Source organism: Notothenia rossii, assembly GCF_949606895.1.
Source record: "Notothenia rossii genome assembly, chromosome: 1".
Classification (NCBI taxonomy): domain Eukaryota; kingdom Metazoa; phylum Chordata; class Actinopteri; order Perciformes; family Nototheniidae; genus Notothenia; species Notothenia rossii.
In genome coordinates this window covers 45,718,027-45,741,196 of record NC_136912.1, presented here as the reverse complement: position 1 = coordinate 45,741,196, position 23,170 = coordinate 45,718,027, and the positions used below count along the sequence as shown (strand labels likewise).

Genomic DNA, 23,170 nt, shown 5'->3' with positions numbered 1-23,170 from the left:
TCTACTCCGAGCTGCCTGACCCTCACCCTGTCTCTAAGGCTGATCCCAGACACCCTCCATAGGAAACTGAGTGCGGCTGCTTGTGTGATCTCTTTCTCCCAAATGGAAATGGGCTGTTGAAAAAAAAAAATGTCCATCCGACCCAGTGTCCTCTTTAACACAACATTATCGTAGGTGCTGTCCATCTCACACTTCATCTAATCATGAACACAATATTGAACCCTCTTGTTGGGGCAGTACATTGCTCCCAAGCAACTAAATTATCCACTATTTCCTCCACTAGAGAACTATGGTTTCAGACTGGGAGATGCTCTCATCCCTACTGCGAGAGACTCAAATCTGAGGCCGGTCACTATTCTCCCCCCTGGCTGCAGATCCAGTTAATGACATCACTATTTGACAAGAGACAATGCTCACAGAGTCTAACATCAACCTAAAACATGTTTGACATGAGCACGTGCCAACTATGGACCAAGCTTTCCTCTTGGTTATACATAGAATGGATGGCTTCTATAAATGACTCCGGTACCCAATATTATTGCACTCCCCCCGGCAGAACTCCACAGGGGACACGGCCCTAAACCTTTATCAAGTCAACAAGTCATATGGATGGGCAAAATCCTATGAACCCTAACAGCTTTGCAAGTGTAGAAAACTGCTGAACTGTTTCATGGTTTAAAATGTTGATAACTGCTGCTTTAACATATGTCTTCATTATGCTGCTGTGGTCGTGCAATAGTGCAGCCTCTGTCTTGTTTTTTGGGGGTTATGGTTAAGAACCGATCTTTCTGATCTAGTAATATATACATTATACAGTATATGAACAGGTAACGTATCCCATCCCAATAACCCCCAGAAACACAAAATGATCAATGTGGTTAACAAATCTGAAGATGAAGAACATCTTAGTTTAATTTATAAGCTGATGGATGTTTTCATATTTGCATGACATTAACCTTCATCTGTCCTCAGCCGCAGTGCAGCCGCACTGCAGCCGCGGGGAGGACGCCTCATTCCTGGAGAATGTCCAGGAAGGAAATGAGGAAGAAACAATAACATGACATGTCTTTGAGGCCTACAAGTTTTAACTCGAGCATCCTCTGAATGTGGGAATGCTGCAGTAATGTTTAAAAATAAACTGTCAAGTATTATTTGTATTAAATCTTTGAGAAATACTTGTTCCATTCAAAAAACAGCCCTTTTATATATTTTACATTTATAAACCACAGCATATTCAACATATTAAATGCATTCTGTATGTGAGATTATGAATTTAATTAAACCCTTATATATCAAACAGACACATAAACAGCAAGCTTCTCTCAATTGAGTGCTCTTTAATATGTTCCTTTTTTATCTCTTAGGTATAAAACTCTTCCGATGTCAGTTTAAATATATGAGTACATTGTATCAATAGAAGGAGAACCTGGGTGTTTCTACAAGTCCAAAATGTCTTTACAATATAAGTAAGGCACACTTTACATTTGACCGTAGTATTTCTTCCTTACAAAACTTTACAATTCATTGATTTACAGTTTTAAAAAATTTTCAGAGACCAAGGTGGATTTATAACAGAACAACGACATTTTAATATGCACCAGAACAAACTTGGTTTACAGTATGTAACAGTACTTTATTTTACACATTTATATATATATTTACTGTACATGATACAAAAATATGGATCACAGTGTATTTTCATGGAAAAATATTGAAATTGCAATAAACAAAGGCTGAAAATAACATTAATAAATTATATAATCAATATCTGAATAGAATATTGAGACATCATTAATAGAAAACCTCCAAATATGTATATAAAAATAATTAAACAGTATTTTAAGTGTCGAGTGTTTCAGTCCTTCGTTCTCTGGCTCGCTCAGCCGCTCTTCCTTTAAAACGTCCTCATAGGCAGTGCATCAAATCCCTAGAGCCCCCCAGATCTGCTCTCTGACGTTTCCCAACTTCATCAGGGTCCACACACTTAGCTGCCATCACAGCTGGTGGGGATACTCATGACCAGCAGCAGGATTGGTGATTCATTCTATTTGTTGAGTCTGTGATATGCTCATTATCATCTGGTTAGCATGTTAGCAGCCATCAGTCCAGTCGCCTCCAGTGGGACGGTACGCAGCGACAGACTTCCTCGCTAAAGGAGAAGCCGGGTTCACACCGCCGCCTCCTCACCTCGCAGGGAGGCCTGAGACAACTGCAAGGAAAAACAATAAACAGGATTTAGCTTCAAAACTAAGACAATAACAGCAAAGCCTGGAGCATGTCAGTTATAAAAAAACTGTAAAGCTGAGGGGGCCTCATCTTGCGGAGGGGGCCTCATCTTGAGAAGGGAGCCTCAACTGAGCCGTAAATGCGGCGCACCTAGGTCAAGCTGGACCTTTTCGCAACCGACTTGAGCACAGGTCGGATGCTGCATTTTCCGACGCTCCACAAACACATCACATCCCCGTCACAAATCACGGATGTGATGACAGATTTCATAGCGAGGTTGAAAGAGAACTTTGCTGGTTGATTGGATGGACTTGCTCTGCTCACAGAGGTGATGGGCTTTGCCAGAGACCCCTTCACTGTTGCAATAGAGGGGGACATATCCACCAGAGCAAAGGAAGTGGTCCCCTCCATCGACGAGGGGAAATTAACACTGGAACTTATTTTACATGCAGTCATCCGTAACCATGGCACAAGAACAGCGCACTAACGGGCCTGCAAAGTTTTGGAGTGACATCAACAAACAGCACTTCCCTAACGTTCAGAAAGTAGCGATCTGTGTGCTCAGTATGTTTGGATCAACATACACATGTGAATCACATGAATAGGGTTGAACGATTAATCGATTTTAAATCGAAATCGCAATTTGAAATGATGCGATTATCAAATCGTAAAGCCTGCAATTTATTTATTTTTTCTTCTTGTGTGTCAGTCTGTGAGACTGACCGTTGAGCGGCCCGACCAAGCAAGGAGGCAGAGGCAGAACGTCCAAAAACATAACCCGACGTGGGCATTTATTAAAATAATGTGCACAAAGTTCACAGCCTCAATCCTGCTGTTCTCCGTGAACACATCCTGCGGCCACAAAGATCTCCCACACACCCTACCACTCTCACAAGAAACAGCACTTAAATACACAGACTAACAAGACACAGGTGAGGGAGGAGCAATTAAACACAGGTGAGGGGGAAGCAAACACAGGGCACTAGGTGAACACAATCGGGTAATCAGCAGGAGGGAACACAGAGAAGACCGGAAATAACAAGATGGGGGTGAACACTTATACAATTAATGCCATTTAATAAATAACTCTAGTAACGGCGTCTCGTCGTTACACAGTCATCCACACCAATCAGAAGTGCTGTGCTCCACATGTACCACCCATTGTTAACCAATCAGAAGTGGCCCATGATAGAAGGTGATTGACAGATTGATCCAATCACCTGCCAAGTATTTTTGAAAGTGCCTGCCCTTTCCAAATGGCTTCCAATGGAGCTTTCCTAGATGGTTTGGTGAAACAAACCATCTGCGTCAGGTTAGTAATGCTCCATCACATGTTTCTATTACATTACATTTTTTTATTTATTTTTTTAGCTGATTACAGGGTGAATCTTAAACTGAAGCTTGACTTTAAAGCAAGCCAACGGAAGTTTCATGTAAGTTTAGTTATTTCACTCATAGCTCGGGCTGCGGGGTTGCTTGAGACGGGAGCACGTTGATACGACCTTCCAAGCCGGAGAGATGGCTGCATTTTACAATAAATTTCCGTTGGGTCGCTTAAAAACAAATATTGCGGAGAGACTTCCGGAATGAAGAGTGAGGAGTAGACGTGTTTTCCTCCGCTCCCTCGCTTCCAACTTTTTTATTATGTAGAAACCTTGTTACTCACTTCATACTTACACTAGTCGATACATAACATCTGAGCAACTTTATACCTTAAGGAGACGTGCCACCAAAGCCCGCAAAACAAGTCAAGAAAGACTCTATGCCTACGGAAAATGTCACCAGTTTGTTGGAGAGCCATAAAGTGTCTCCCTCAACGGAATTCAAAACTAACTGTCATCGCCGCTGGGAATCTTTCTGTTTGGGCACCCCTGGGAAATCCATTATTTGAGATATATTTCGTACTCAGACTTCATTTTAAGGACATTTCGGCCAGGGGTGTGTGGTCACTCCAGGAGACAGCGGGACGTGCAACTCAAAGAGCTTTTGCGCACCGCCTACACTGTGTGTACCTTCATTCGAACAGCTAAAGAGTGACCGCAGGCTGTTACGTTTTAACCACACACACCTCTACACACATCGAACTGCCCGATTACTCCCCCTTTTATTAGTTTTATGAAGGAGATGTCCGGTCACCAAGGCGCATGATATTTGTGTGTGTGATCTGCTCAGCTCCGCTCTGTGCAGGGGCGGACAAAACAATCAGCCCGGGAATCTCACCCAGCCCAGCCCACGTAAACTGTCAATGGGGGGGAGCCTCGCTGCGGGGAAACGGTGGACCTAGTGGCCTGATCGGAGTGGGCCGAGTGGCCTGACCGGCACACTTCAGTACCGGCCCATCGGGATTCGTCCCGAACGTCCCGATGGCCAGTCCGCCACTGGCTCTGTGTGTGTGTGTTCTGAGTGTTTGTTTCCCTTTAACACAGCTTGGGGCAGCAGGTAGCCTACTCTGAGAGTCACAGACATGAATTCATAGATCAAAGCAGACTACAGACTCTCCTGTTTTGCCAATCCGGTGCTTAAACAACTATCAAAGAATGTATGCACTGTCATTTCCCCACATAAACATAACAGTCTGCAATTAAATGTTTGTCTTCTGTGTGCTCCACTTCCTACTTGGCGCACCGGTAACCTTCTCAAAAACAAAACAAAGTCGGGATAACTGGTTAGTTTCTCATGCGTGCGAGATACTAACCCGTTATCCCGGCTTTTTCTCTCTCTCTCTCTTTTTTTTTTTTTCATGTCCCCCTAGGGGCTCCGTAGGGATACACTTTGGCCTAAACCGCATTCAACATGTAAGGATTTCAAAAAATGAAAATAAATCAGTCTTTAGCCTGAATTAATTAAAGACCTGTTGATCAATACTGTAGTTCGCTTTACTCTCTTTGATTAAAACATCTATCATATGACCCATCTAACAGATGATGGCCTTGGCCTGATTGCACAGTTATTGTAAAAAATCTATTGCAACAGTTTGTTAATTGGAAAGTAGTCAAACTTGAACCTAAATCAAAAGTAATTCCTTCCCCCTGTGAATGAAAATCAAGATTGTTATCTTAATTCAGTCATGTTGTCAAGTATAGTCTACATCTATGATTCTGTTTCCCAGGAGCCTTCAGGATTTCAGTAGAGACAAACACGAAATGCTTTCATGTGTGTTCTAAAGGTCAAAGGTTAAGACTAAGGTTAAGATTTCATAGCAGCACAAACAAAGGCTTTCCGAACTACGTGATTTAGAGCCCATGTCTGAAACACCCAAGCTTTCACCCAAACAGGATGTTGACCCTTTTTACACATTTACTTCTATTGCAGTTATTGTTCTTCGACATCATGAGGCAGTGCGTTAAACTCCTTTTTGAGAGAATTGTTAAGCGAACAGGGATAACATTGAGTAAGTGTGATTACTTATATTTTAAGTTGTTCGGTACATGTCATGTGAATCAGAATTGGTAACCCAATAGCATATGGTCCAAACACATTAGTATTGGCCTTGAAAAGCTTTCATCTGGTCAATCAAGCCCAGAGTCAAGGCCTTCCATCAAATGATGAGGAGTGGATTTATGGTATTCCAGAAAACAAATTAAGAACTGGAGGGAGGGAGTTCTTTCTAAAAGAGCACTTACTCACTTCATCAACACCACAAGGATTCTAGGACTGGCGTGGAATTGCCACTGCTTTCTGGCTGCACGGGTGTCACAGAATATTTAGTCATGGTTACTTAAAGAGATCTACGAACCCATGATGAAATACACAGAGGAGTTTAAATAGACACACACGTTCTCTTTCAAACACTCCCAGACACTAGATTCCTACGGCTGTGTTATACTCATAAATCACTCTCCAACAAGGTCACAAGGGGGCAAGACTGGACGGGATGGATGTGTGTGTGTGTGTGTGTTTCCTTCTGTGTGGGGAGAGGAAATGGTTAAGTGACAGCTAGGAGAAGTCATTAGCACACTGAGGTCTTGTATTACACACCCGGTTCACTGCAATACATCTGTGTTTGCTGCGAGTGTGTGTGTGTGTGTGTGTGTGTGTGTGTGTGTGTGTGTGTGTGTGTGTGTGTGTGTGTGTGTGTGTGTGTGTGTGTGTGTGTGTGTGTGTGTGTGTGTGTGTGTGTGTGTGTGTGTGTGTGTGTGTGTTAAGAGGGAGGGGTTCTACTCTAAAGATGATGCAACCAATGGACCACTGAAATATAACAAGGATGTTAGCCAAGAAATGCCTCGCAGTAATGTACAATGCATTTTTACTAGTTAGACCAGGGGTCGGCAACCCACGGCTCTTTAAGCCCTCTACTCTGGCTCCCTTGAGCTTAGACAAATATAAGAAGGAAATTAAATAAAAATATTTGTAGGACTATTTATACTATTTTGTTGCACGGTTGAAAATGTTTTGTATCTTGTATTTTGAGGTGATACTGTGACACATAAATAAAAAACAAAACGGTTTTAATTAGGTCAACTAAAATATGCATCACATCCTGGTACGGCCCCGCGGCAGCGCCTTTTCTTGCAGGTGAATAAACTGACCCCCGGCTCGATGAGCGAACTATGGATAAATCCAAGAAACATATCGGAGGAACACAGAGGGTTTAATTCTGCATGGTTTGAGTTATATGCTTTCACAGCAAACGATGCTGGTTTACCGGCATGTTTGATATGTGGAGAGAAGTTGTCAAAGGTGCTGCAGCCTTTGCGTATCGAGGAGAAACACGGAAGAGGAAGACAGCTTACGATCTTCAGTCATAATTCAATAAGTTAACTCTTTTTAGGTTTCAGCTATATGTTTTATTTATATCAAAGTTGGTCAATTTGAATTGTATTCATTTTCTTCAAATGTGCAGAGGACTCCCCAAGTGCTGTGTTTAATTTAATTTAAAGGGGACATATCATGCTATATTTGAACAATATATTGTAGGGCCATATCTATATAAAGTATATACATATAGTTTTTTTTTCAAAACACCAAACAGATCCTGCATTTTAGCCATGCCTCATTTCGCTCTATTGGCTCTTTCCAGCGCTGTCTTTGCAGGGGCTGATTCTGTGAGCTGCAGCTGACCACGCCCCCCTGCAGGAGAGGGGAGCGTGCACTGAGATCAGCTGCTAGGCTGCAGCGGGGAAAAGAGGGGGAGAAAAAGAGATCTCCGTCCTCCGTGTTTTATTCTTATAGAAGTAAGAAGAGAAGTAACGGGGCAGAAACCCTCCTTTTTACGCAGCGGTCCAGACGTAGACATCAAACGGCGACACATATTCAGTTGCCAGTTACTTTGGCATTAGGGCAGGGATATCTAGATACTTTCCAAGGTTTGACATAATGAATTGTGCTACTTTTAAAGCAAGCAACGATGTTTTCAAATCTGTAATCAAAAAGCTCCTCAAAAACACTATCAAAGCAGTTCCTGAGGTTGCTACGTTAGTTCAAACAGTAACAACGGACTATTTTTCTTAGCGGATGCATGTCAATTTAAATCAATACATACAACTATTTATTAACTCAATTAAATCATTTTCTAAATCCATAAAAGCATTTCAATTAATATTGGGAGTCATATCATTACTTTGTTGAGAACAGTGTGCAACTCGGTTTTGACAGAATAACAACTGGTGACTTCTAGAATTGTGTGAGTAACATTCTGTGTTTAGACTTCTCTGTTTCAGTGTGTGTATAAATGCTCTGAAGTTGATCTGACTGAAATTGTGATTTTAAATCTCAAAACCGCTACAGTATCTGTCAGGCAGAATCGTGGGACAAGTAATTTGACTGAAACCTTAAAACTGAACTAACTGACTGCTAGGGTTCAACTTTGATTTAAACAATACTAAGAGCTTTATTGAGTAGGTGTAACTGTATTAAGGGTTAAACTCATAATTTTATAACTTAGGGTTTAACGTAATTGGAAAACCATTGTGACACTGAAAATACAATAACAACTCAGAAGGGAGCCAGTCTAGATTTCCTTTTGAGGGCCACCAGCTGCAGAGAGTTAACTAATTAAAGGGGCGTGGCCCCACAGCTGTGAGAACTCAGCAATCAGGTGTCCATTTTAGGCAGCACTTTCCTGGAGCGTCAGCTCCAGCGTCAGACAGACGAAGACATTAGAGTCCTGTTGGAGTCACGAGGGAGGCAAATCCTACTTTGATTGAGCTAAGTATCTCTAGTATTTTATTTTATTTGGTTTTTTAGCCCCTCATGCTATAATTATGTGTATTTTCTCCATTCCTGTTTATGTGTCTTCCCGCAATTATCACTGGCCACGTGTATCTCCTAATCGATATAACCGGCCTGCTCTCGTCTATCTCACATGCTCCACTGAGATCCAACATCTAGTTTCAGGTGGCCTGTGCAACTGCCAGTCAGCTGTTCCTAAGGCTGACTTCATTTCTGGCTACGCTTCCCTGCAGTCTCTGGATTTCCTTGCTCTCACTGAGACCTGGATTACTCCATCCAACACATCCACCCCAGCAGCTCTCTCCACAGCATATTCCTGCTCCCACACACCCATACCCTCTGGCAGAGGAGGTGGCACTGGTCTCCTGCTCTCTCCCAAATGGAGCTTTTCCCTCTTCAAGCTACCTAACTTCACTCCTTCCACCTTTGAATTCCATGCCGTCACAGTAACCCATCCTAGACAATTAACCATTGTTGTTCTCTACCGTCCACCAGGCGCCTTGGGGGACTTCTTGGAGGAATTAGATAATCTCCTCTCACACATCCCTGAAACTGGCCCTCCCGCTGTACTTCTCGGAGACTTCAACCTCCAGACAGGGAAGATAGCTGAACTAACATCTCTTTTAACCGCCTTTGCTTTCTCACTGTCTCCATCCCCACTAACTCATAATGCTGGCAATGTCCTTGATCTCATATTCTCAAGGAACTGCACTACTTCTAACCTCACTGTAAACCCGCTTCACACATCCGATCACTTCTTAATTTCATTCTCTCTACCCCTTTCCAAACATAACAAACTAATCTCTTCTCATCCTGCACCTGTCCATCGCAACCTTCGTTCCCTCTCCCCCTCTACCTTTGCCTCATCGGTGCTCTCAGCCCTCCCTTCCTCTGACTCGTTCCAACTTCTAACTCCAAACTCTGCTGCAGAAACCCTCCTCTCTACTCTCTCATCCTCTCTGGACTCTCTCTGTTCTCTCACATCTCGGCAGGGTCGTCAGTCCCCTCCGGCTCCCTGGCTAAATGACGCACTGCGTGCTAAAAGAACCATCCTTCGGGCAGCTGAGCGGAAATGGTGGAAATTCAAACACCATGACGACCCTAACCTATCAGGCTCTCCTCTTTTCTTTCTCTGCTTCCATCTCTCAGGCAAAAATCACTTTCTTTCAAGATAAGATCCTATCTTCCTATTCCAATCCCCAAAAACTATTTTCCATCTTCTCCACCCTCTTGGACCCCCCCAAAGCACCTTCCCCCTCCTCCCTTCTGTCAAGCGACTTTGTTAACCACTTTGAAAAAAAGGTTGATGATATTCGCTCTTCTTTTTCTGACTCACCTTTACTCACCGCTGGGTCACCAGACCTTCCTTTCACCCACACGCTGACCTCCTTCTCCCCTCTCTCTCCAAGTGAGGTTCTTACCCTCATTACCTCTGCCTGCCCTACCACCTGTCCTCTGGACCCAGTCCCCTCAAACCTCTTTCCGACTATCGCTCCTGATATTCTACCGTTTCTCACCCATTTCATCAATACTTCTCTAACTTCTGGTCACTTTCCAAACAGTCTCAAGGAGGCAAGAGTAAACCCTCTCCTAAAGAAACCCACTCTCAACCTGTCTGATGTTATAAACTACAGGTCTGTCTCTCTCCTCCCGTTCCTGTCTAAAACACTTGAACGCGTTGAATTTAAACAACTCTCCTGTTATCTCCATCAGAACAAACTTCTGGATCCGCACCAGTCTGGTTTCAAGGCAGGTCACTCAACAGAAACTGCCCTCCTTGCTGTCACTGAGGAACTGCACACGGCTAAAGCAGCCTCCCTCTCCTCTGTCATCATCCTTTTGGACCTGTCTGCTGCATTCGACACAGTGAATCATCAGATCCTCCTTCGCACTCTCCAAGAACTTGGAGTTTCAGGCTCTGCACTTTCCGTCTTCACCTCATACCTCAAAGACCGCACCTGCAGGGTAACTTGGAGAGGGTCCGAGTCTGACCCTTGTCAATTAACTACAGGGGTCCCTCAGGGCTCTGTTCTTGGTCCCCTCCTCTTCTCCTTGTACACAAACTCGCTCGGATCAGTCATTAGCCCGTATGGTTTTTCATACCACTGCTACGCTGACGATTAATTAATTCTGTCCTTTCCCCGCTCAGAGACCCAGGTCGTCGCACGCATCTTTGCTTGTCTAGCTGAAATCTCTCAGTGGATGTCTGTTCACCACCTCAAGCTCAACCTGGACAAGACTGAATTGCTTTTCCTTCCGGGAAAAGATTGTCCCACTCTTGACCTAACAATCAACATCGGCACCTCTATCGTTTCCCCGACTCAGACTGCAAGGGATCTGGGTGTGACCCTAGATAACAAACTGTCCTTCACTGCAAATATAGCTGCTACAACCCGCTGCTGCAGATACACTCTTTACAACATTAGGAGGATACGTCCCCAGCTGACCCAGAAAGCGACGCAGGTTCTGGTCCAGGCATTCTTCATCTCACGCCTAGACTACTGCAACTCCCTCCTGGCTGGTCTACCTGCATGTGCAATCCGACCTCTGCAGCTCATCCAGAATGCAGCGGCTCGTTTGGTCTTCAACCTTCCGTACTTTGTACAGACAAAGTTAATAATAATTGTAATATTCCAGTTATAAACGACATGAATCAAAGATGTATTGCTGTATTTTAGTCGTAAAAAAATGCATTCATCATCATAATTATTCTATATATGTAATTTACACAGTAAACCGGAGGAGAACGCTGGCATTTCTTTTTTTGGCAGGATGCTCTGACCGTTCCACTTCCTGCCCGGTGCTATGCAATGCCTCACGTCGCACCGAAAATAGACTTGCATCCTATTTTTAGCGGAGCCCAACGCCGAGACGCTTCTGGGACGCTTCTAGTCGTAATGCAGCGCGTCTGGTGGAATAGCACCCATTGACTAGAGCAGGGGTGGCCAACCCGCGGCTCTCGAGCCGCATGCGTCTCTTTGCCTAGTTTCATGCGGCTCTTCAGTTCATATCGAATTTTATATGTGTGAGTTTGGAGGAGAGACACTGACTCCTGACTATTGTTGCACGGAGTACCGATACTTGAAAGGTATACCGTGATAACTTGCCGTTAAAAACGTTACGATTCCTCCATTTCATTAGTTTCGGTACTTTAAGAATGACGGGGGAAAGTACTCACGGTGAGAATGCGCCATTTTAATAAGAGCCGTGTGTGTTCAGCGCTCTGCTTCCAATCCCTGCACTGCAGCCGTGCCTGGAGTCCCTCTCCTCTCCAGCACGCTCAAGTGCCTCCCCTCTCTCATGCACGCGCTAGCTGCCAGAGCATGTGAGAAAACGAGAAGCATGGCTGCAAGTGGGAGTGCAACTGCCGCTGCACCTCGGCTTGTTGACAAAAAAGACGCCAGAAGCGAAATCTTGATGTATTTTAGCGATATCTCTGACAGTGAGGGCAAGCCTACGGACACCACGAGGCCTGGCTGTAAGAAATGTATTAATTGTATTTAATACGAATTCTTGTCATTTATTTTATTTATTTTTCTCATTTTTTAAAAGTTTATGTTGTGGTTATGCTTCTGGTGTGAAATAAAGCACACTAATTACATTTAAGACTGTTTCCCTTTTTTTAAGAAAAATATCGAAAAATAATCGGAATCGTAATTCTTCACTTGGTATCGGTATCAAAACCAAAATGTTGGTATCGTGAAAACACTACTCCTGACAGTTAAACCTGATATTTAGTAGGTCTGTTAAGTATTGAATGCTGATCATTCTGACGTAATTTGGCCGGTCAAAGTTGTTTGGGCTCGGATAAAATCGCTCCGTTACTTTCGTCCCTTGTTACTTTCGTCCCTTGTTACTTTCGTCCCTTGTTACTTTCGTCCCGGCTCTCCCTACTTGTGTATGTGTGGTGTCAGGTGTCAGTATGAGAGGATGAAAGCGCGTCTAATTTTGATGTGGCCCAAGAGCCAATCACAATAATACCTGGATGCAGAGAACCAATCACCTTTGAGGGGGGGAAAACCTATCGTTGAATAAACACTATCCAGTGTTTTCCCTACCATTGTCTTGGAGGGGCGCCAACGGAGCCCCGCGCCCCCCCTGAAATTCAAGGTGTTTAAAAAATATATATATATAATTTTTTTTGTTTGTAATATATATATATAGCACCAAATTGCAAATAATCTATAACTACTGTCACATTGAAAATGTGCTCTTTTATTAAATAAACTAAACGCTTTCATTTTAAGTTGTGAGTTTAGTGTTTTTGACCCTAAGAAACACTGATGCATTAATCAATAACAATAATCCACAGCTCCTATCTGCTCCAGAGGATTTAAAAAATATATATCCCAATGCCACAAAAATGCATCAGTGACGTGGTTGAAATCTTGTCTCAAGAAAACAAAAAACTGAAACAAGTGGTATCAGTGACTGTGTGTTTGATGTGGCTCTTTGCAGTAACATAGAAAAAATGTGGCTCTTATCCTCTGACTGGTTGGCCACCCCTGGACTAGAGTGTCCGTGGTCGCTGTGAACGCCGCAGCCGTAATGAGGCGCAGACGGACCCTGTGGAATCTAGGGGTCACACTGTCCGCTCCTCGCAGCAAGCCGCGCAACGTCCCGCCAACACGGCAGCCAGACCCCACGCAGCATTCTCATCTGTTTGTCTTCACTGGTGTCATTTTCTGGTTGCTAACGCCATTGTAAAACATAAACACGGATGTTCCGCTGTAACGGTGGTGGACTCATCAGAACAGATTGAGCGAGCCGACCAATCAGAGCACAGTGGGCTCACAGGGAGTGTTGGGGGGGGCAGGAGCTTCAACAAGCCATTTAGGACAGAGAGTGAATACACATACTATACAGAGATGCTGTATGAGAAACCAATGTGATTTTGGAACATTGAACAATGTAAATATATTCTAGTATACCTCAACAATGGAATTATGATCAGTAGAAATGGCCATGACATGGGACCTTTAAGTGATTTGATCATCAAAGGTAGGCCTAAGTAATTTTCAATGTGGGCCGTCGTGCCGATTTAATTCATTTAGTGGGAATGCTGTTAACAGCATTCCAACTATCTGTTCTTCTACGCACGAAATTCTTTATTCTTATTATTCCGCCCGTTATTTTGACAGTCTTCTCCTTCCGCATTGAACATCGTAGAAAATCTATTCAAACATCAAAACGTTCAGCTCAGTCGAGAATTGATGGCTATTACTTTTATCATTCATAACTTTCATAATTCCAGAGATACATCCCATAATTCATCACATTTTTAACCATTGAAGTCAATGGAGAAATTCTTCGGACTTCAACAAATCTTCATGCGACTTCAACTGCTAACTGTTCATTCATACTTTCACTCAGAAACCTCATTCCAACTTTAAAATGTTACACATCTTTCTGAAATGATTCGTGTAAAACAACTTTTAAATTTGATTCTTACTTTTAGAAATATTATACATTGTTCAGACCTTGGTGCAGAGGCCTTCTTCAGATTTTAACATTAACATTAATGTCACAGCTAGTGACATATACTGTAGGAAAACATCTAGTAGCTTGAAAAATTACAAATAATTAAGCAAAAATAATTATACAAAATGCCTCTTGAGGGCATGAAGTGACAAAAACGTTCAACATGTCTCCATTAAAACCCATTGAAATTTCAGGCGGATATTTCCTCGCAGCAGCAGCAGCAGCACACCTTTAGTTAATCTGCCAAAAAGGCCACATTATTGACCCGAAAGTACACAAAAAGGACACTTCAGAAACTCAAGGTCCTTGAGATGCTTCACGCTTTGAAATTTCACCGATATCTGTTACGGTTCTTCAACAAAACGTTCACATGTAAGAGGTTTATCTCTCATTCAGAACAATGGTCTTTATGGCTAACAGTCCAGCCGTGAAGACATCTACGGGACAGTTTTGAGATTTCTTCAAATGCCGTTGCCATGGCAACACAATGCTCGCCATGAAACACGGTTTTCTCATAACTTCAGTGAAAATGCTCCTAACGGCCCAAAACTTCACAGGTTTGGTAACGGATCAGCCATCAACGCATCTAAGCGTATTATGGGGTGTCATCAAATACAGTTGCCATGGCGACAGACCACTCGCCATGAAACATGATGTCGCTGTAAGTCCAATGGACACAGTCCAATCGTCCCCCAATCTTCACTTGTATATCACCGGTCCATGCCTCAACAGCTCTACGCCAAATCTGAGATCTCACCATATGCCGTTTCCATGGAAATGCATCCCTCGCCATAAAACATGATGTCGCTATAACTAGCTTCAGTGAAAATGCTCCAAACGGACCAAAACTTCACAGGTTTGGTAATGATGCAGCCATCAACGCACCTAAGCGTATTATGGGATGTCATCAAATGCCGTTGGCATGGCGACAGATCATTCGCCATCAAGTTAGTTCAAAAGTTAGCAGTTCAAATATTCTGCTGCTTTTCCAAGCCTTTTTACTTTAGTTTCTTCTCTCATCACACATTCAAGCCCCCCCAGTGTTCATGTATCGTTTCAATCTAAATTCTTCACTTTCTTCTTACACATTACATTTCAGCATAGCAATTTAGCGTCAGCTTTTTAGCATAAAGCATTCCTACTAGCAATTTCTTCAGGAATTGCATTCTCTAGTTTTTAATTGTTACTTGTGTCTGTGAGAGCCCTCTGTGTGGTGGAGGGTCGCTGTCATTGATTCGTTTTGCACCCCGGGCCATTGTTTTGATATTCCGCTGAAGTATACGCTATGACGTAATAACTCTTTTTTTTAGGGGGGGGTCAGAGGGCCTAGGTATAAAAGTCTCGCCACTGTCTCTCACTGCATACACACAAGTATCCAACCTGTAAAATTACACTTCTGCATTCAATGGCAATGTAAGTGCACAGCTCCGGTGTGGTCCACGGCCACAAACGGCTCAAGAAGCTGACACAGATAAGTGAATATATGATGCGATATGATGTGATATGAATAATAAGTGCAACAGATCGGTGTCACTGTACACAATCCTCTGAATTACTTTCCTCTGGTTACTTATGTTGTGGCAGATATTTAAGAAAGCTCACTTTTCACAAATGTTATAATAGTCATATTGTTCTGTGGATAGGCAGGGATATTTTATAAATGTACATGTTTGCCGGTTTGTCGATGCATTGCCAGCCTTCTTTCCTGCATTTGGCAATCAACTTTGCTTCCCTTAGCCTATATTATGAGGTCAAGCTTTGAACTCTGTGCACTGAGCTCTGATTGGTTAGCAGGCGGTGCTTTCGTCGAGTTGATCTCTTATCTCGAACCCAACCTGAGAGCAGGTTTAGGCTTAGGGTCATTTATCTCCCTGTGAGAAGTGGCAGCAGATGAAGCTGAACCCTCCGTTACCTGCATGTGTTTTGATGAAACCTCCTTCCTCTGAGGAAACACTTGTTGGGCGACTCGTTGCACTCGCAGGAACACTTGGTTCTGTTGAGCGGCTGGTGCCGGGGACACGTCCTGCTGCAGGTGCACTGACAGGTGTCCTTGTTGAAGACGTGGTTCTGCGGGCAGGAGGGAGAGGGCGGCACGCTGCACACACACCGGCAGGTGTTCCTGTCAAAGTGCCGGTTAGGGCTGCAGTCTGGAGTCTTATCCCCCCGCCGACACACACACTGACAGGTCTCCACGTCCAACTCCTTATCCTTACCACACACATCTGCTGAGAGCATGTCTGCAGAGGTAGAAGAATGACACAGATGGGGTTAATCTTACATTCCTGGATGCATTGATTTACAGTGTTAGCAGGGGTGGGTTGCGACAGATAACATGTAATGAGGTTAAAGCAATCAGATTACAACAACAGAAGTAAATATAATAAACAGGTTACATTTGAAAATGAAATTATAGTAATTGTCAGTTCTATGTTTTAATGATGGCTTTAAAAAATGACTATTGTATGTGTACTGTTCAGGATGAAACACTTTACAATAGTAATTGCACATAAAGAAACAAATGTGGATGTACCTAAAGCAGAATATTCACACTGTGTACTATTTAATGTTGCCTTCCATTTAAACGTACAGTAGGGTTCCACATCGTAGTGCCACATAAAAAACTGTATATTAGCTGCTTTAGTATCATTGTTAAATGTGTAACATGTGAGTACAAAAGGTGTTATGTGTCTGATATGTACTATGGTACTGTCTTAGATATTGTTTTATTTTAAGGAATATAGAGCCAAACTTAGCATCTTGTTTTTCTATATTTTAACCAAATACCCAAACCCACATTCAAGACAACTTAGCACCATAGCAACCAAACATATTGGTAGTTTAGTAGCTAGACCTCAGTCACATGTGGTAATCGGTTGTAGTAACTTTAAAGAAAACAAAATATACGCTATCCAAACACTGTTGTAAATGTTCACTATTTAAAACATAACTACATATACACTGTGTGTGACAGCTGTCTAATTTGAGATGTTCCTGAAAGGAACAAACACTGTTCTCTCCTTCCTCGGGGATAATACAGATGTTCTCTTTTAATACTGGAAATCGTCTTCCAGCTGACAGAGAGAGTAACAGATGGTCCGGGATGTTCGGACTGTTCAACACACACACACACACACACACACACACACACACACACACACACACACACACACACACACACACACACACACACACACACACACACACACACACACACACACACACACACACACACACACACACACACACACACACACACACACACACACACACACACACTTGCTCTGTGTGTCTACAGATGAACAAACACTGATAACAAAGACACAGTTTATAGCTGTCAAAATGCAAGCTGTGTCTACTCCAGCTTAGCAGCATGTGTTAACAGATGTTTACAACTAAATCAATGCAATGAGCTTCAGTGGAACTCTATATTCTGCTGGGGACTTCTTCACTACACAATTTAAAGCCACTATACACCATTTTTTCCATGAAAATGCAAGATACTCCTGTAAAATATTTGCATAAATATGCGCATTTGCAACATTTACATTACTAGCCGATTTATATGCATATTCATTAAAATGTACCAATAGATGCCCACAGGATTATATTGATCCAGAGCATTCCTGAGGTAAACTGTTGTAAAGCCTAGATTTTTAGAAATACTAACATAAACTATGCATTCTGGTACACTCTGAATAAATAATTATTTTTATTATTATTTATTACTACCCAACATATTAATAATATTTTATGCCATTGTTTGTTTTTCACTTTGTTCTGACATCTTGCTGCGAGAAGAGTAAAGAGGAGATAGTCTGTGTGACTTACTTTAAATTGTGGGTAAGGGTAGATAGCTCCCATTGTTCTGTGACCTGTCAATCATCAAACCGGGGGTCATATTTCATTATGTGTTCATTTTTAACTGAAGTTGTACCCATGGATGTATAAAGAAGAGTTCTACCGCAAAGTTATTCTCCGTGGGGACTTCCGGCAACAATCTTGATTCTGATTGGCCAGAAGACTCGAAAAAACATCAGCAAAGATATTTTATTGAGAAGATGATCACTACGTGACAGAAGTTTTCAAAACCGTTTATGGTCTCCGGGTCCAACGCCGACTGCATGCGCAGCGTTAGAAAATCGGGCCTTTAAAATAAAAGTTTGACTTTTTCCCCCAAAAAATAAAAAAAATAATTCCAATTCTTTTCTTCAATTTCTTTTTCGTCACTCACACATCCGCGACCCACTCGAAACGGGTCCGCGACCCACTTTTAGGTCGCGACCCACCAGTTGAGAACCACTGCTCTAAGTAACCCTGATTGGTTGACGCCTATATTTGCAGTGGGAAAGCTCCAAAAAAATACTTTGTTTTGAAAAATAATGCTGTGTTTCGAAAAAGAATACTGTACAAAGTTGCGTTCTGTGTGAGATTATGTGTAACACAACAGTCTGAAAAAGATACTGACCTGCAAACTGATCGCATGATAAAAAGCCTCTAGTGTCTAAAGCAGGGGTGGGCAAACTTTTTTGCTCGGGGGCCACTATGAGTTTAAAATGTGTCAGACGGGCCGGGCCAGTAGCAGATCGGTGAAAAAGTATTTAGCTGTCCAGTCCTCATTAAACACTCTTGTCTGCACTCAATGTCGACTTTTATTTTCTTTGGTCCACTCATTGTTACAGATGCAGGTTCAAAGGTGAATTAGGTTCAGAGGTGAATTATTGCGTCATTGCGCCATCGTTTGCGTCATGACGTAACCGTTTACGCGCCTTCTTATGACCCACACAGCGTATTACGTCGCTAATTTTCGCCACAACACCGCTCACAACAACATCAATAGAGGACTGCGTCGGGTAGTTTTAAATATACGAAGCCAGAATAAATTAAAGAACTACTTCTCCAACCTTATACTTTTCTCCAGAGTGCCGTGGTGCATTGTTTATTAATGTGTTTCAGCGGCATTTACCGAGCGCTGCTCGTCCACTGGAGTTTATTCTAATTTAAACTCATGGCAGCGGCCGCTGTAAAGTATTCACTATCCGACTGTCACACAAGCAGCTGATAAATATCCCCCATCCCCATCAGTGAATGTGTTTCAGGCTGAATTGACGCTGTTTGGCATCACAATGCTATTATGAAAGTTTTCTGGCATTCCACAGGTGATGTTAGCATAGCAACCAAAGCTAATCAGACTATCTTGACTACTTGTTGCTATCATATTGTGGCATAAGCCGTTTTCGATACGCATATTTTACCGGCGTAGTTTTCGTTTTCGATGTTACTTGTGATGGCCACATGTAGCCCATGTATTGATTCCATCTGATAGCTGCAATAATACAAAACAACAGGAAAACGTCTGCCTGCTCTCCACAATGATCAATAACAGTGAACGGATGGTCATTACAGGAAGGTAAAATAAACAGAATCACACTAAGCCTGGTTAGTGTTGCCTGACTTTATATAAGTGTTTTTTATAAGTGTGTGGTCGCGTTGTAGTCACTTTGCTCACCGCTACTACTTGTTACAACTTGTATTCGCTGTACTCACCATGAACTGTTATTGCTCAGGTTAATCTCGACCCCCTCCAATGTAAGCGTGACATACAGTATTTGGTTCTTAGATCTTGCCGGGTTGCCGACTCCAGCGAAGGTAAATTGTGTCTAGAGTGCACCATCTAGTGGGATCAACTGAAATGCCGGGTATTGCAGGAAAAAGGAAAAATGAATGCAGTCTTTACTATAATTTGGACAATTTTGTACCAATATTCGGCGCGCTGGATTAAAAAGCCGTATATGGCCCGTGGGCCTTAGTTTGCCTATGCCTGGTGTAAAGGCTATGAACACTTTTATAAATCTACCTTGAGTTAATCATTTATTTTTCCCTTAATTACTTCTACCAAAAGTCATGCCTTAAAGGTCACCTATTATGCAAAGCCCACTTTTTCATGTATTTTATACATAAACATGTGTCCCCGCTGCGTTAAAAGATTCTGAACATTTCAGGAAACCAGATTTGCTCTCTTTTTGTCCTGATCCATTTAAAGATTTATCACCTGAACCTCCTCCTAGAGCACCATTAGGCACTTTCACACCAAGTACTTTTCCCAGGAATAGTTCCCGGAACTTAGTTCCCCGGAAGTCTTTATTTAAATCCCGAACTATCTAGTAGATTGCGTTCACACCGGAATAAGTCCCTGAGGGAGGATTAGGCAAATGAAGCCGCTGATGTCACTTCTTCTTCTTCTGTTTTGGGTTTACTAGCAAGCCGCAAACAACTTCACGGCGTATACTGCCACCTGAAGTCCCGGGTAAATCGCCAGAAGCGCTGACACCTCCTCATCACTCCAGCGCTCCCACGTTTTATTCCGTGCGCTGGGCTAATGCTAATAATGCTAATGCAAGCAAATAAAATGGCGGCTTCACAAAACTTTTCAGAGTTTTACATGGTGTGATTTGCAATTCGCTGAGCCAATCAGAAATTGGAACAGTTTCCTCCCCAGGAAAGTACCACCTCTCTAGCAGGGACTGAAAAGGGGTGAAAAGGTTCCCGACAACTAAGTTCTAGTTCCAGATCTTTTTGGTGTGAACCCAAAATCCCTGGAACTATCGGAACTATTCCTGGGAAAAGTACTCCGGTGTGAAAGCGCCTATTGTGTTTATTTTAACCAAATATCTCTGAGAGGGGCCTGGGGAGTGGCTCCTTATTTTCACCAAAAGTAAAAGACAGATAATCAGTACTTTTGAAACAGGGCTGAAACAGAGGGGTTTATGGGATGCTACAATGCAGGATTTCGAGCCAACCACTTCAGAGACATGTTTTATATATATATGAGACCTATAATATATTGATGAAAAAGAGTATAATAGGGGACCTTTAACACTAGAACCGCCAACGGGTACATTTTACCCGCAGCTGTTTTTATATTGTATGTAACTTTTTTTTCATAACATATTAAAGTCTCCCAGTCCGTGACTTTTCCTGAAAGTGTGTTATGTAGCATCCTCTTTTGTTAAAAATTGTCAATAGGAAGTCAGATTGAAAAAATCGCCAAATAAATTGCCATTTATAACCATATCCGCCAGCGGGTAATATTTACCTCATAGAAAATGCAGCGTAAACATGACGTGTTGCTATAGCAACCCATTTTGTCTACTGCAGTTCCTTATAGATAGAGAGATAGAGAGCGATAGATAGATATATTGAAAGATAGATAGAGAAAGAGAGAGAGATTGATATATAGTTATAGATAGTGTAACATCATGGAGAATACAAGATCTTGGATGACTGAGCTCACGTTGAGGACATAATGCATGTGTGCAGGTTACGTTCCAGTTGAATAAAGATGGAATGAGAGAAGTAGTCCACGTCGTCTGTTTATGTAGACAATTATATGTCCATAGAACAGAACATACAGATGGATCAATAGATAGTTATAGATAGATAGAGAGAGATTGAGAGATTTGTACCTAAACAAAACACAAGTCTAACACCAAGCCTTTAAATCAGCACTTGTAGCGATATTTTATACTTCATGCTATCTGCACAAACTATATCATATGAATACTGAGAGTCCACAGATTCTATTGGTATAAATGTCATCCCTGTGCGATCAAAACTCACTGTTCTGTATGATATATAAAAGAACATTGTACCTTGCAAATCAATAGCGGGTACATTTTACCCGTTGGCGGTTTTAGGTATACAGCGACCTCTGGCGGTTCTAGTGTTAAATGAATTGCTCAAAATACAAATATCAGGGTGCCCCAGCAGTATGATCGACCAAAGGGGCATAAAGAGGGCAAAACCCCAGAGAGCATGCTTGCTGTTGATTTGTCAATGCAGCAAGTGTCCTTCATGCTGATATCTCTCCCAGATACTTTGTAATGGCCCTGTAATAAATACCATGTAAGTGTGTGTTTTTCCAAGAATAAGTGTGTGTTTGTATGAGTGAGTAGCTGTGAAATCTGCTCCTCTGGAGTCTCCACATTCTGCTGTTCTCCATCTGTTTACACATAATCCAGAGTTTTATCATAACCTAACACACACTCAGGAACTGGCCCTCTCAAACACACATATACACACAGATACACACACACACACACTCAGGAACTCACTCTCTCATACACACATATGCACACACACACACACAAACACACGCACACACACCGACTCAACAAACACATTGCGACCATAAATCCTGGTCAGTGAACACATGAACATTCTCCTGTCACAAAGACTAAGAGAAAATATGGCTCTCCTAACAGTGTGTTGCTCTCAGTGTTTGGTAAGAGTGAGCTCACTGCAGCTACACTGATCCTATGTTTTGGAAAACACTGAACTTACTTCATGTCCGTTTCTCCCCCTTGGTGTTCCCGGTCAAATATTTGCTCTTACAAGAACCATTAATAATCATCACATTTTATTTAACATCCTTTTAAGCTGTAAACAATGTCTCAGAACACTGGTTTACATGAATAACTTAAATGAATACACAAAGAATAGAAACTGACAATGTATTGGAAATTAACATGTGTGGGTGTGTACTTAATGATGGATGAACGTTACCAATGCATTTCCTATGGCTGTCAATTTGGACAAGGAACACCATAGGTGTAACAAATGTGACTAAACCATTCAAAAATCAAGGAGAGTGGTTATCAGCAATTGTATATGCTACGCTGTCCACCCAATTAATTATGTCCTTTCCCCGCTCAGAGACCCAGGTCGTCGCACGCATCTCTGCTTGTCTAGCAGACATCTCTCAGTGGATGTCTGCTCACCACCTCAAGCTCAACCTTGACAAGACTGAACTGCTTTTCCTTCCTGGGAAAGATTGTCCCACTCTTGACCTAAAAATCAACATCGGCACCTCTGTTGTTTCCCCGACTCAGACTGCAAGGAATATGGGTGTGACCCTAGATAACAAACTGGCCTTCACTGCAAACATCGCTGCTACAACCCGCTGCTGCAGATACACACTTTACAACATCAGGAGGATACGTCCCCTCCCGACCCAGAAAGCAACGCAGGTTCAGGCCCAGGCTCTCGTCATCTCACGCCTAGACAACTCCCTCCTGGCTGGTCTACCTGTATGTGCCATCCGACCTCTGCAGCTCATCCAGAACGCAGCTGCTCGTCTGGTCTTCAACCTTCCTAAATTCTCCCACACCACGCTTCTCCTCCGCTCCCTTCTCTGGCTTCCAGTAACTGCTAGAATCCACTTCAAGACAATGGTACTTGCGTACCATGCTGCGAATGGATCTGGCCCTTCCTACATCCAGGATATTGTTAAACC

The 23,170-nt window shown here is 42.6% G+C and overlaps 1 protein-coding gene across 2 annotated transcripts in view; it reads right to left on the bottom strand.

Moving 5' to 3' along the window:
- Window positions 1-1,308: 1,308 nt before the first annotated feature.
- vegfc (vascular endothelial growth factor c) overlaps window positions 1,309-23,170 on the bottom strand; it is a 184,408-nt gene continuing 162,546 nt past the window's right edge. Inside the window, exons 7-8 of one of the 2 annotated variants that reach the window (XM_079672864.1) lie at window positions 15,791-16,115; window positions 1,309-2,209 (exon numbers count right to left, since the gene is read on the bottom strand). In XM_079672864.1, the coding sequence (XP_079528990.1) occupies window positions 2,101-2,209; window positions 15,791-16,115 (434 nt within the window). In that variant the 3' untranslated portion in view covers window positions 1,309-2,100. The remainder of the gene's footprint in view (window positions 2,210-15,790; window positions 16,116-23,170) is intronic. The other variant, XM_079672865.1, reaches the window with a different exon arrangement.